Below are 15,638 nucleotides of genomic sequence, written 5' to 3' on the forward strand. Positions count from 1 at the left end.
GTACTCAGCAGGGAAATAGTGACCTGTTTGACACATTTTTCTGCCTGGTTAGCTCTGAATGTCACCCCAATTATGTTCATAATCACCACAGCATTATGGTAGAAAACACAGGGGACTTTCAAGCAGAGTTAACTATTTAATAGACACAATGATTATGTGCCCAACAACATTATAACTGTTTCAACTCGTGGGCTAACAGACAAAGAACAGTATTTCTATGTTCATGTTCACTAAAGCAAAGGTCTAAATACACACTGTATACACAAAATGATTCCCAACCTCAAAAATGAAAGCAAAACTAAAAATAGATTTATGTGAGCAGGGAAGACCCCTGTGAGGTCACTGTGGTTTTTGTCAAGACGAACAATTACCACAAATCTTAAAAAAACAAACACCCACTGAATAACTGAAACTGGAAAAGAAACAGACGGAAAGATCAAGTCATGATGTTCCCTGATACTTTAAAAATACCAAACAGAAATAAAATGACGTCTGCTTTCAACACTATGTTGCATTTAAACATGTTTAATTCTCCATTGAAACATTGATGATATAGCTTCTAACTACATATAAGCAAACCCAACAATACATTGAATTGTCTTTAAAAACTAGATGCATGTACTGCAGCAGAGTAGACAAACATCATTAATGCTCCATGATAAAAGATTACAACCATGACATAACTAAATCACTTGCAAATCGCTTTTACAAAGGCAGGTCATGTGATGTTGAAATTTGTAGTGTAAAGTCTGAAGTGGACTGTTGTTCCTCTTTGTCAGTGTACTTCCTCTTGGTCTTTGATTTTTGAGTGTTGTCCTTGGCCTATTGAATGATTGCCCTATTTTTCACCTATACAACCTGGACACTGATGATTTGAAGCTCTCATGTTGCTTTGAAAACATATCTATAACTATATCTACAGATTTTTATCAATGAATACAATATCAATATAAAAGTACAATCTATCTCTCATAACGCTATCTCTTTAAAAGTATACTATGCAGGATTTTACTAAAAACACAAAAGTAATCCCTCTCAATCATCGCTAATGACCCACTAGAAGTGTGTGGCGGTGTATTTATCTGTAGAGACCCCACGCTCTGCCTGTATTTTATTATTTTGCTGTGTTTGGGACGCTTCTGGGCATCAAACTTTGGGCAGTGGGTGTGTATCCCCCAGCCAATAACAGCGCGCAGGGTGTGAGGTCAGGACTCGTAGCATAACGACCAGGTTACATCGCTGTGTTTTTATTTGATTCAGTGCTTCCCTGTCTCCCTCCTCTGCTGTGTGCTGCTCCTCCTGCTGTTGGTGTCTGTTTGACCTCCACACACACACACACACATGCAGAGCAGAGAGTAGGTGTGTTAATTTGTGCTTTAGAACGTAACGGCTGTGAAACAATCACAAAATAATGTTTTATTACTCTGATTCACAGCTTTGTTCTCGCCAGCACTGCTCTGTTCATGCACTCTCTAGCTTGCTCAACCACCACTGCTCTCTCTCTCTCTCTCGTTGGGCCGGGGATGAGGGGCCAACTTTGAATGCTGTGTGTTTACAAATACCCACCAACAATTCTTGCACAGTATACCTTTAACTTTACTCTTAGATTATCAGTTTGTGATGACAGAAAAAATAATATATTATATTATTATCCTAAATTCTACAATATATTCAAAGGGCAAACAGATTGTGTGAGTTGTGTCTTTGAAAGAGGTAGAACGTGAGTCCCATTCTCTTTTGTACTGTACATACCATGATGATTTTACATGAAATGGCTCAACAAAAACTTAATTTTGACATGTTTAATAGTGCTAACTTTGTCATAAAACCCTGGAGGAGAAGGTATGGATTATTCAGTTACTCTGATTTCTCCAGCGTTAGGCAGAAAAATGATTTTAGTTTGTGATTTATGAATTTTGTTGTACACAATGAAGGTCTGAAGATGTGATTGTTTGTGTTGGTTTTCATTATTTCTTTTTGTAGTATTTTTTGAAAATGTATATACATATGTGTATGCATGACAGCAAAAAAAACTTCATTCATTCATTCATACATATATCGCCAACAGGATTGGGTTCACTGTAACTTGGGTAACTGCCTAAAATGTAGATTTAGCTATAAATTCACAGCTATTTCTAAAACCTTTCTGGATAGAAAGTAGTCACATGACAAAAACCTCAGCAGCCTAAAGCAAAGGCAGGATACTACAGTCTTTTATCAATGAACAACACAGAGGTTTTAGTGCCACTAACAAAAGATACTAGTGGACTGCAGGTTCCCATGAGGGGACATTACAGGTGATCATCTGGGAGTAAAGAATTGGGTCACTTCCATTTTCTCACTGCCACTAATGACAGACCTCGCGGTCAAAGAGAAGGATAGAGGAAAGACAAGTTGGATAAGATTCAAGGCTTTGGTCTTTTCTCAGATGTCAGCAGGGGTGCTTAAACATTTTCCATCTTGGGACTGAGTAAATGTAGTCTCACTGAGGTGACCAGGATTACTACGAAATATTGTTCTTACCACAGAAACTTGTCCAATATTTTTAGAAATGCTGTAGAAATGTTTTAGTGTTCTTTAGTTTCTTACTAATATTTTGGTACACAGAATTGGCCATGCTTTCTGTTGACCTACTAATAATTTATATGTTCTCAGTAAAATGGTGCAAGACTCTTCAGGCTTTCATCAGCATCAGAGTCATGTTAGGACAAGCTGTGAGAGGTGAAATGAGAAGTCACCACAGGTTGAGGAATCTGACGGAGACATACAGAGTTGTTGCTACAATTTCCACTGAAAAAAATCAATATGTATTCCAAACTTTTTATATATATGTATATAACTGACAATTGAGATTATTATTCATAGAGGTAAATACAGTATGTGAGACTATGAGGGATAAAACCACAGGAAATGTTTGGTCCATGCTGTATCAAGACAGTCAAGGTCGAAATCAAGACAAATAGAGTGAAAGAAAAAGTACAGTTTTCAACTTGTGTGGGCAGTGAAGCAAGGATCAATTTCCTGTAGTTATGCATTACATAACCCTCAAGAAGAAAAATCCCTGTCAAAAAGAAACAGAAATAAAATGAGCATCAGTTAAACTAGACCTGATGAAACTTGGCTTTAATAGTTGGTTGGTGAAATATAAGTGCATAGCATTATACTGTTTGTTACAAACATGCTGTGATGCACCATTCGTTCAGTTAGCAGATATGAGCTATATATATATTTTTATATAAATCTTTCTTTACAAACAGTTTATAGGTGACTTAACATAAAACTAGGGCCTTAGTTCATCATTTTGTATCATTATATCTGCAATACAAGAAATTCCTAAGGCCCTAATTAAGTGTGACATAAGACAATGGTGTCGCTGATTAGTGTTTAAAATGTAATGTAAAACATATAAATGTGTCAACCATAACAGAAATCTATGGTAGTTTAAAGACATCTGTTTCGGCAATAGGATCAATTCAGATTTACAAGCAATAGTTTTAAAAAAGATGTGCAATGCTGACATCCTGGGGTCAGGTATTGGTTTGAGTGACTGTATGTGAAATTACCTGCTTCATCTTGAAAGCATTAAATAAACCCTAAACACTCCAAAACTTAATTGATAAGCATCTTATGAGTATAACTGATGTGTCATGGAAATTAAATAGGATTATGCTGTAGCTGCTATGTTTCACACTGTGTCATCTGTGCAGTGTTAGTGCCACTCCTACAAAGCAAACAATGAGATGAAATAAAGCAATTATATATCAGTGACAATCTCTGACTAGGACACACCCATATACTTTACATTATTTAGAACAGGAGATCAAGAAGACATTGGCCACTAACACAACAATCTGATACCATAGTTTTAAATGGCAGCCAAGGATTTATAAATGATTAACAACGCTACATGACTGATAGCAGGACAACAGAAAGAGCTATGATCTTCAGGTCTAAGCCAAGCTGTTCTCCTTTCATATCTGTTTGGTCAATCTAAAAAACCCTGCTGCCAGACAAGAAGGTTGATATTGGATAGTTCTGAAAATCTCTGGATTATGATCAATGACAAAAAAAAAAAAATAGTGTCCAAGGCCAACATTTTGAATTTTTTCACTTTCAATAAAGTTAGTCAACTAAAACAGATGGTTAAATAAAAAGCTTAACATTTTGGAAAATTTGCTTATTTGCTTTCTTGCCTTGAGAGAAAGATGAGATGATCAATACCGCTCTCATGTCTGTATAGTATAAAGTATCTATGAATTTACCACCAATAGCTGGTTAGCTTAGCTTAGCATGAAGACTGGAAACAGGGGAAAACCACTAGCCTGGCTCTATCTGTGGGTAGATTTTGTTACTTTTAGACAGAGCCAGGCTAGCTGTTTCACCTTGTTTCAAGTCTTTATGCTAAGCTAAGCTAACTGGCTGCTATCTGTAGCAACATATCCAATTGAGAGTGGTATCAATCTTGTTAGGCATATTTCCAAAAATATTCCTTTAACATTAGGGAACGATTGTGTTAATAAATAAAGAGAATAAATCATAACTCTGGTATCCCAGACACACTGACTTTAACCCTCGCTTTTTTTTTTAAATCACCAATTATACAGGCAAATATTTTCCCAATTTAATTATTTTGTCTACACACTGTCTGAAAGAAAAACAGCAAATCCTCACATTTGAGAAGCTGGAACCAGAGAATGAAACAAAAATAGTTGCTGATTCATTTTCTGCCAGTCAGTTGTTTCTGCTCTAAATCTTGAGGTGCATAATTGTCCAATATGGAACATTTTCACAATGTTATTTTACACAGCAGATGTATACCTTCACAAGTTTACACACTGATTTGGACTTGTATTTCTGGCCTTTCCAGATTTACACAATGTTACTGGTCATTTCTGTCTGTCACAAGAGTCGCTGTTTTTCTTTGTGATTCTTTTCCTTTTTCCTCTCACTCTTCATCCTCTCTGCCTTGTACAGTATCTCTCACTGCCCATTTCCCTCTTTCTCCTCCCTCCTCTCCTCTTCCCCGGGGTGTGTTTGATGGACTGATGTTATTATCTCTACCTCCTTCGTCCCTCCGTCTTCAAAGGAGGCAGATGACTGTATCTATCAAGCTTTAGTGTGCTTAAGAGACGCCTCGGGCACTGTAGTGCTCCACTCCCAGTCTGAGCGGAGCTCGGCGGGAAAAAGGGGAAAGCCACATGTGTATTTGACAGACAAGCAAATTGATAGTGGAAATAACCATATTCCTCCCTTCATTATCTGTGTACTTTACACTGTAGATGTCTGAGGTAAATCAAACTTCATGGCTGCAGTACGTAAACACAGGAAGTTCAATAAATGTCAGTGAAAAGCATCAAATCTTGACTGTGTGTCTCAGTGAAGGATTGATAACTTGTGTGTTTAACATTGTCTGTGATTTATACTTGGAAATACTGTGCTAGCAAGGATATATTTTCATATAGCTTATGTATCAGGCAGCTAGACACAATATAATGGTAGACAGGTGATCAATATTCATCATAAAAGGATTTAAAATCTCTAACACTATCATGGAGTATACAACAGAATGAGAAGTGGAAAACTGAAGACTACTTGCTCTGAGACCATCTACATTTTCAGCTGTTCCAGAAATACAAGATTACTGTAATTTTTGAAAAAGTTGGCATTACAGTTCTGATGTATAAAACAAAAGTGACAAAAGTGAAAAGAAAGCAACATTCATTAAATTCAAAAGGAAAGACAGTGATACTCGATGGTTCTAACGGCCGCCTCTACTCTGTCAATACAGTAGTATTATCTGTGGTTTATTGATGTCACACCCACAGGTGTGTGTTTCACTCTCAGCCCCAGGAAACAGACATAGTCAGTTAATTAAATTAGTCAGCTTTCTCCTCTTATTAGTCACACAGACAACACAAAGTTGATAACTCCCTGAAAGACCGCTGCTTAATGTTGCTGGACATCTTCATCTGTTAATAAAGATTTGACACAGATGCCCACCCCCTTATCTTGTTACTTTTATTGTGTTACACCCTCTGACTCATTACCGCACTCAGCACAATAGAATTTCCTGCACAGTGACATTTTTGTATTTTTTATATGACTATGTAACCTTAAAGGGGCACTGCAGCGATTTAGTATTGACATAAAGTTGAGGGACTTGTGTGAGAGACCCTATTATGGGTCAAAAAACTGGATGCCCTCTTTGGTTAGACCCTCTCTGACCACTAAACCCCCACGTGCTCTAATTCCATTCCTGTATTGCAGGGTTTCTATTAGAAATATCTCAAGCCTAAGCCAGATAACCCTGATGACCCTCGCCGGTTATTTTCTCAGACTTAAGAAGGATCCTCCAGAGCTGTTTTCACGGTCTGAATAGTACTCCCCGTGACATGTGTATGTGGAAAATCAGTAGAATGGCCCTTTAACATTTTGCTGCATTATGATTGTACACTTTTCAGAAACATTTAAGTTTGTGTTTCAATTTACAGCCAACTTTCATTTGATTACAACATCTGATCTCAAAACAATCTGTAAACATATAGTTTTTTTTTCATCATGTCTAACTTTAGATACCACAACACTCACAGGCTACAATTCTGTGGCATGTTTGTTTTCTCTCAGTGCCACTTCCTCCATAATCGGCTTCTATAACTCTGTTTTCTGTAGAACAACTGACAGTAGTTTATTTGTTCAGTCCGGGTCAAGCAGAGCGTTGATACAAACTCACCGAGTCATTCTCATGCTCTGCGTCTGTATAAAATACCAGAACCACTCCACTGGAATTCCTCACTTCCCAGTACTGACTCCCACGTCTTTGCATTGTTTTGTGAGTATGTGTGTATGTGCAGACTACAAGTCTCTGTTACTAGCTCCCACATAGTAACATTGTTTTGTCATATAGCCAAACCAAAAGAGTTCTAACCCCAAACAAAACACTTTATTGGATCTCCCTTTGAATAAGTGGTTTTCTGGGAATTTTTGATTTTACTTTCCCTCAAACTTGGGTGACAAAAACAGAACAGAAATGATCGGTGTACTTGTGGGAAGTTTGGGGGGACCATGTATTTTACTACTGAAGTGAATTCAAGTTGAAGTTGTAGAAAATCCCTCCCAACATAAACAGGTTTTCCTTTGAGATATTCATAATAACATAACATTTGTGATTTTACAGCCTTATGGGATAACTTGGCACAATAGGACCACTTATTATTTTATTATTCTATTCATATGAAACTTATTTTCTGGATTAACAGATTAATCATTCTAAAGTGTCAGAAAATAATGAAAATTTGTCATTACAGTTTCCCCAGAGAAGCTGGAACCAGTAAGTTGTCATTTTTGATTAAAAAAGTAGTTATAGATTTTCTGTCAACTGACTCATTGTTTCAGCTCTCAACTTTTCTTTTAATGTGTTCTGTTCATTATAAACAAGTCCAACACTTTTGCACCCGTGTGCTATCAACTACAGTGAAGGTCCTTTAGTTAACTTTAAAGATCCCCTCCAGACATGTTGTAAGATATATAAAAAATACTCTGCTTGGAATAATTTGTGTCTAATATGGATTTTCCTCAAAAAAGTACAATTACTTCATTTAAACTTCACTGAAAAGTCCATTATCAGTGTATGTACACTGGAGGTTTCACGTTTCCATATCACACTTGCATACATACTGGACCAGAATTTGCTTTCAAACTAGTTGTGATGTCACAAATCATTTCTTGTAGGCCCACCCCTTCAACTTCTGAACCTGAAATTTTCTTCCTTCAGCAGATGAATATGAAAACAGCCTTCTAGTATCAAACTCTGCACATATATCACTTCTGCACAGTGAAGCTCAAACATCCAAGTGAAGTAATAATGAGCAAAACACATTTTTGAGTGGAGGGGGACTTTAATGCTTTGCTACTCTCTATAGGGAGTCAACTACAACACTGGTAGATATTAAAAGCTGACATTTCACTATTAAAACATCACACAGGGTTTTAAATGCATGTGTCACTAAATCTCAATGCCCCATGCCCATGCTGTTCCCTCCTGCTGCTTCCCACCTCAGCGTGCTCCCAGATCATTTAGCAAGTACGGGAGATGTGAAAGTGAAGCTCATCATTTCTGTCTCTCACCGCTCTCTCTCTGCTCATGTCCCTGGATGACTTTGTTATCATTCAAGTTCCAGCAGTAGCTACAAGTATCTGGATGTACAAGTTGAAAAATACTGTATGTGTACAAGAGTTATCGTGCCCAGAGGGTCTGGCTGATATTTCTGTTAATGTCAGACAATATCACATCCTAAAGCAGACTACTTGGCTGGGTGAACGCCTATTCACAAAACTTTTGAAACGTCCCCTTCATTCTAAGTCTTTTGTTGATTCCACCCAGAGCTGTATAACTAAAAGCTTCCAATTCCACTGAGAGCTGTATAACTAAAAGGCTTTTGCCATTTCCACCCAGAGCCACACATAGTAAACATTCACAGGAAGGTTTCTGATTCAAGCTATCAAACTTTATGGACCTAGCTCACTCACTGATTTACTGGAGGACTGTTCTGTTTTAACTATCTTCAGATGTTCGTCCTTGTTCAGCCCAAAAAGATCCAATATGCATTTTTAATAATCAACCAGGTATTAATTATTTAGCATTCGGTAGATTTTTTGCTCCCTGCCAACAGTTAATGGTCTGAGTTGCCATTTCCACCTGGCCAATAGACAGGCTGAGGGCTGATGTGCTTACATAGTCAGAGGTGTGACTAAATGGATGGAGGGATGACTTTAGTATTGGGGTCAATGTGCTTAACATTAGCTGCTTCTTCTATTGTTTTAGCATGACTCTGGATTGAGGCTGAATAAAGACCTTTAGTCTGAACTAAATACCTCATTTGTGCTGTTGAATTGTGGTTCCTTTGACTATCCTTTTTGTCAACCAGCGAAGAGTAGTCATATTCGTTTATTTCCAAATACAAGTCCTATTCATCAGATTGATATAAATCAGCGGTCATTCAGATGTTGTGCAACACTTATGCAATTCCGAGAGTTTCTTCCTGCACTTGATCTGTGCTCATTTATAAGAAGGTTTTATAGAAGACTGCCAGTATGCTTCCAAATATCTGGGCTGTTAGACTTTCTTTGTAGGGTACACAGTGTGCCAAAGTTTTAAGACTACTGTGTATTACTTAGATGGTTGCATTTAAAGTCAATGTGACCAGCGGGACTGAAAGATAATGACGCTTTTTGGAAACAGTTTTGAAAATTTTCCCATTACTTCATTTCAGGGGAAATCCAATGTTGTCGCCCCTCCAAGCGCTAATCATGGCTGACCCCAGTTAAGCCCTCAGATTGAATTGGACAGGAGATGCCCAAGGTGATGGTACAAATGTGTAATCTCTGTAGCTTTGAGTTGCAATGAATTACCCCAAAATCAAAGCCTTCTGAACTTAAAAAGTCAGCGTGACACTACAGTGCAGTGATGCTCACTAGGTTAAAAGAAAGAATGCTTTTCAAGAGCTGAAGACGAGAGAGGAAAGCATGGAGGTTTGGATGTTCTTAAATGAAAACTGTTCATTTCAAGAGCAGAGGAATGGAAGAGAAAAAGGCACAGTCGTTACTTCCCCTTAACGAAGAAGTAGCATGAAAGCAGCAAGAGTTGACTCACCAAGACTCTGTTCTCCGTCTTGTCTCCTTTGATCTCCAGTTTAACTCTCTTCCTCAGTGACAGCTTCACCTTCCTCCCCAACGCATCCCTCACGCTCTCTGCACAGAGAAGAAGAGAGATTCACACTCAAATTTTGAAAATTTTGCATATCTGTGCATTGGATTAAAAAAGTATCTTTGACAGCAGTCCCAAAACAAGATACACAAAGATGATGAGAGGAGATGAAAAGAGAAAGTGGTTTATCCTGCCTTACATAAAGTATCTCTTTAGGTTATTTCACACAAAATCTTAACAAAGACCACTTATGAATCAAAAGCTTGAGTTGAGCCAGAATTTCAACATTTTGACTTCCTCAGCAGAGCACAGATCAGCAGATCTAATAATTCCCCCACATCCACTGATTAGAAAAAACATACACTTGATGAAAACTGTATGAAGTTCAATTTTAACATACCGCAGGAGGTAAGCTTTCTTCTAGTTTTCATGTAATTTGCACATCATGAATCAAGACTTATTTCTCATGATCAGATTTTAGCTCTTTTTCCATTGTCTGTAGCATAGACTGTACAGATTTATGTGTGTATATCTGTGGTCAGATGTGCAACTATCACCAGGAATTCTGACAACAAATACACACATAAGAGGTTAGGAAAACTAGAAAACTAACAAAACCTGTGTTCATGTCCTTTCTTATCTATAATAGTAAAGAAAGAATTAGTTTGATTTACAGAAAATGAATGGTCAACAATTTGAATGGATCAAAATCAAACAAACTGAACAACTGATTCATCGTTTGGTTGTCAATTAGAAAAAAAACACCAAACATTTGCTGGTTCAAGCTTCATAAACGGGAGGATTTGCTGATTCTCTCAGTTTTATCATTTCATATTGTATACATTTGGGTTTTGCACTGTTTATTGGACAAAACCTGTAATTTGAAGATGTCATCTCAGGCTCTGGAAGTTAGGAATGGCAACGTCTGTCTTCCTGTTGTTCAATCAGTCCACCACTTTAGTCTAGACTGAAATATCTCAAGAAATATTGGATGGATTGCTGTGAAATTTTGTGTAACCATTCATGGTCCCATTAGAATAAACCTAGCGCCACAGTGAGTTACGCATTTTTGATCGCATGATTGCCATGAAAGTTCAAACAGAGTTCATACATCCTTAGGACTACGGTGACCCCCTGACTTTTTATCTATTGCCAACAGCAGGTCAAAGCTTTAACTTATCCAGTGTAATATTTCAACACTGATTGATTGATGCAAAGTCTGGATCAGACATTCATGGCTCAAAGATAATGTATCCTGATGACTCTGGTGATGACATTTCGTCTTGCCCACCATGAGGTCAACATTTTTGAGACATAAGTAAAATTGTCTCAATAACCATTGGCTGGACTGCAATGACCTTAGGTACACACATTCATGACATCCACATCAAAATTTCAATTTGTCAAATACTCAATGACACTCCCATCAGCCTCAGCAACACTTTGTGTTTTGTACTAATGTGTAAATGCTAGCATGGTGACAGGAAGATGGTGAACATGGTAATAGTATACCTGCTAAACATTAGCATGTTAGCATTGTCATTGTGAGCATGAAAGAATGCTTATGTTAGCATTTAGCTCAAAGCACCATCATGCATAAGTGCAGCCTAACAGAGCTGCTAGCATTGCTGTAGACGCTGTATTGTTCCCTATTTTCTGACATTTATTGACTGAACAAGTCATTTAAAAATAATCAACTCAGTAATCAATAATGGAGATAAAAGTTAGAGGCAGCTCCGATCTTTAAATAGATTTATACTGAAATGCATAGTCCATTTAAACACACACACAGCCACATTATGCCAGCATATGTTCCGGTGTTCAGATTGATTGTTCACACCCAGTAGAAGCCTCCTCAGCCAGGGAACTGGCTTAGAGAGCAGAACTGGGTCAGCTGCCTCTCCACGCTACTCATACGCCCACCACACAGCAGCTGATGTGTGTGCGTGCACGTGTCGGAGACAGAGAGGGATTCTGTGTGTGTACATCTGTGCTGGCATGCATACATCCTCGCCTGCAGGTTTCCTCAAACCATCATCAGATCAAAGTGAAACAAATAATTAGGCAAAGTGCTAGATGGTTAATCTGGCGGCCTTGAGCTGGCTCACTGAGCATGTGCACCATTTCCTACAGCTGCATTTCTAAAACTGCTAAAACACCCGATAAGTCAGAGATGTCTAAAGTGGGTCTCTACGCAACATGAGACCTTGTATATTTTAATGAGACTGAGCCGTTTTGGTCCAGGGGAGAAAAAGCTCCTGACAGATTCATACATTCACCATCATTTTCCTGCTAATTCCATTTTTCTGCTAATTAATCTAAACTGTGACAGGGGTGGAAATTTTAGGAGCAAGCTACCCTGCGGTTCATATCAGTCAATTAAGGCACGTGCACTAGGTCTCACTATGATGAATTTCAGTAGGGACTCGTGTGGAAGGAGAGGAAAATGGGAGACCTATGGCCTTGTAAAAGCTCAAACACACAACTGACAAGCCCATAAAGCCATTCTCCCATTTACTGAGCCTGAGCAGATCCAGATTTGCCTCTTGATGATGTCACAGATTATGTCCCTGGTTTTTAGCTGCCAGCTCTAGAGAGGTGTTCACGTCAACATTTTTTGCAGTGTTTGATATCATAGAAATCACATGTGAGTTAGGATTAGTTGTAGACTATGGGATAAACTAATATGAACAAATTAAGATAAATATAAATCAGAAAAATTCACATAAAGTTGTTTTATGTGGCATCATCTATCGATATTAATAGACAAAGCATTATTAGTTCTTGCGTTTAACAGCAGCTGATATCTACTTTATAAGATCACAGAGATGATGACAAAATTGTTCACCATAATCAGTGCTGCTTTGCTTTGCCTTCTTCCTACATCTGACCCTGTTTTCCTCAAAAGTTAGCATGTCTCTCACAGACAGGAACTAGTTTACAGGCAGAAATAAACACACACAACCAGACTTTCAGGTGATATGCATGTAAGCATCCTTAGCACACAGAGAAAAATATGCTTCTAACTCTTCAGTGTTCAGACAGCACAACACAGCGTCCCTGTTTTTCCTGCTTTGACGCAGCATGACACCGCTAACGGCAAAGGTGCTGCTCTGTCTGCCTGGTGATGAACTCCGATGAGTAAGTCATATCTTTGCCTTGTCACCTATAGGAAAGAGTTTCTTAGACATCATATACATACATTGTTCAAAACAGTTGGGGTCTGTTTTTTCTTAGTATTTGAGCATATTCCAGTGAGAAAACTTTTTGGCCCATAAACACAGTTTCTAAATGAGTGCACTTCAGGGTTGCAAGCTGGTTCCTGAAAAGCATTTATGTTCTTTTTGCATCCTCAGCTAATTTTATGCCGATCATTACAAGTTCAGGCAGATATAAAATACAAATTGACAAAATAATTTCTCTAACAGCAAAAGGATGATGTAGCATTTCGGATTTCACCGAATGACGGTCTGCTGCATAATGCTGACACTCCTCGTACGTGCAGGATGCCAAGAGTGATCCTGCATGATGCTGAATCACCGGCACCAGTGAATGTTTCAAACAATGGCTGGTTATATGCTCACCCAGACAACACCACAGCACATAAGATCATGACTAACTAAATTCCTTATGGTAAGTGCGCAGTGTTGGGCAGTGGAGTCAACTAAAATCAGGAATGTTCCCTATGAGATCAGGTGAAAATGCAGAGAATAGCTGCAGACAACTTGCTCACTCGAAGTGAGAGAGAAGCTGGATTATGAAAAATCAGTTTTCAGTCCTGCCAAAGATACAGATCTGCTGTCAGAAAAAACACACAACATGTCCAACACAAATCATGTTTTCAGCGTCAGCAGGCTAAATCTGTTTAGATTTGTGATACAGGAGACTGTTAGCATGGTTAATGAGATCCCAAAATTTTCTCAGAGGACAGAAGACTCAGATGGAGGACAAGCAATTTATATCACATTAACTTCTGACACACCAGTGGATTAGTCATGTAGATTCTAGCTCAAATCCCAAACTTTCCCATGACACCAAATATTTCATAAGACTGAATTTGGGGGAGATGAGTTTAAAATGATGCAACAAACATCTGAACATTTCAAAATGAATGAATTGTGCAGCCAAATTTAAAAAAAAAAAAAAAAAGACAAGAAGTCTTGGGTTTGAATATTTCAGTAAAGAGCTGAAAGAAGCTGATACAGACTGATACTGTCACACAGAGTTGATGATTTTTAATAAGCTTAAGTACTTAAGGGGCAAAATATATCAGATGTTAGCACGTAAAAGGGTAAAAAAAAAAACAACATAATTTTAACATTACATGTGATGAAATTCTCACATAAAACTGAAAAAAGTAACATATTTTGTCCACCTCTGGTTTCTGTTCTTTCCTAACTTTATCAACAACTCAATCAACAGAAACCAACATATGATATTAGTGAGGGTACACGGACATAAACTATACCACAGATACTATTAACAGAGTAAAATAAGTGCCGGACTGGCTGAATATTCTGTGACTCAGAGAGTCAATGCACGCCTGACCAAGTGACTACAATATTTTCCTCTAAGCCTCATCTACAGTATGCACTAATGTCTCATGTAAAGAAGAAATAAAGGAACACTGCATGCTTGTGTGTGTCCATGAAAGATGTAGGGAGAGCTTGTGCTTGCCCAACATTGCACTGAGGTGTCAAAAACTGAGCTACTTCGCCAAACAAAGAGACGCTGAGCTTGAGCCAAACAGCCTGCAGGATTTGTAGGTATGTCCACAATCAGTACAAATAATGAGACACATGGCAGACTAACAGTACAATGCAGAGTATATAAAAAATGCAGGCTAAGAGTGGTACATGGTTACTGTGGGGGGGAAATAATCCTGTGACTTGTATGCACAGGGATGACAGGCTTCTAAACTATTTGGGTTTTTTTCATCTGCAGTCCACATTACATTCAATGTACAGGCAGCTTGATCATCTACAGTAGGACCTGATATGTAAACAGCTTCAAGCTAAAGCAATTAGCCTACATTCTCAGTGAAAATGTCTGGCCTGTTTATACTAATGTCTGTTTTTGAGGATATGGAAGATAGTATTTTGTCAGGATACTAAAAACATGGGGATAATGGTTGGATATTTGTAATATCTGAGACAATAACTCTACTATTGTCTACTGTCTCAGCACATGGCTGTACTGTGCGGATAGAATATTATATATTGTAAATCATGTTAACACTGATGAGCACATGCACAAGGTGAGTTCCTATGAGGAATATGATAGAGGACAGTATCAGTGATTGTTTCAGTTTGGACACATGGCTACAAATAGTCCGTGTCTCTTCTTACCCAGAAGCTCTTTGGGGACCTCTGACACTTCCTCGCTCATTTTACTGAAGATAATATCCCAAAACGAGGAAGAAGAGTTCAGTCAACACATCGAGAAGCCTCCAAATTTGAGGAAACAAGGAGCGAGTGGGAGACAGAGACAGAGAGAGAGAGGGAGAGAGAGAGAGGGAGAGGTGTCAGGTGGTGCCACCGCCGCCGGTGCGTTTCTCCCGGTTACATGCTCCTCTCCTCCTCTCGCGGTGTCCGGACAATGTATCCGCGTTTATTTTGGGAGCATCTCCTTTCGGTTTAACCAGCGCTGGTTTCAGAGGTGGTGTGGTGAAGAAAATGTGGGCGAAAAAAAAACTGGCTAGCGTCCCCTTACAATCATGTTGAAACCCAGCAGCCTCTGCGCTTCACAGCAATGAAAAGACCACCTTTCGCGCACATCCTCTCTAGCCGCGGCCCTACAGTAAAGCTGTCGGTAATGCAGGACCAGCCAATAGTGGAAACCGGGGCCCCTCCCCGCGCGGTGATGCGACAGCCAGGGAGCCGATGCGATGCCGGGGCGGTGTGGCGTGGCAGGAGGGGGCGGTGGTGCTGGTGTC

The 15,638-nt window shown here is 38.8% G+C and overlaps 1 protein-coding gene across 3 annotated transcripts in view; it reads right to left on the minus strand.

The window, feature by feature from the left end:
- Positions 1–15,638, minus strand: part of LOC121905547 (F-actin-uncapping protein LRRC16A-like) — a 73,185-nt gene extending 57,547 nt beyond the window's left edge. For all 3 annotated transcript variants that reach the window (XM_042423857.1, XM_042423856.1, XM_042423855.1), the window contains exons 1-2: positions 15,052–15,638; positions 9,650–9,747 (exon numbers count right to left, since the gene is read on the minus strand). In XM_042423857.1, the coding sequence (XP_042279791.1) occupies positions 9,650–9,747; positions 15,052–15,091 (138 nt within the window). In that variant the 5' untranslated portion in view covers positions 15,092–15,638. The remainder of the gene's footprint in view (positions 1–9,649; positions 9,748–15,051) is intronic.

The sequence above is a fragment of the Thunnus maccoyii genome, chromosome 10 (assembly GCF_910596095.1).
Source record: "Thunnus maccoyii chromosome 10, fThuMac1.1, whole genome shotgun sequence".
In the NCBI taxonomy this organism is placed as follows: Eukaryota; Metazoa; Chordata; class Actinopteri; order Scombriformes; family Scombridae; genus Thunnus; species Thunnus maccoyii.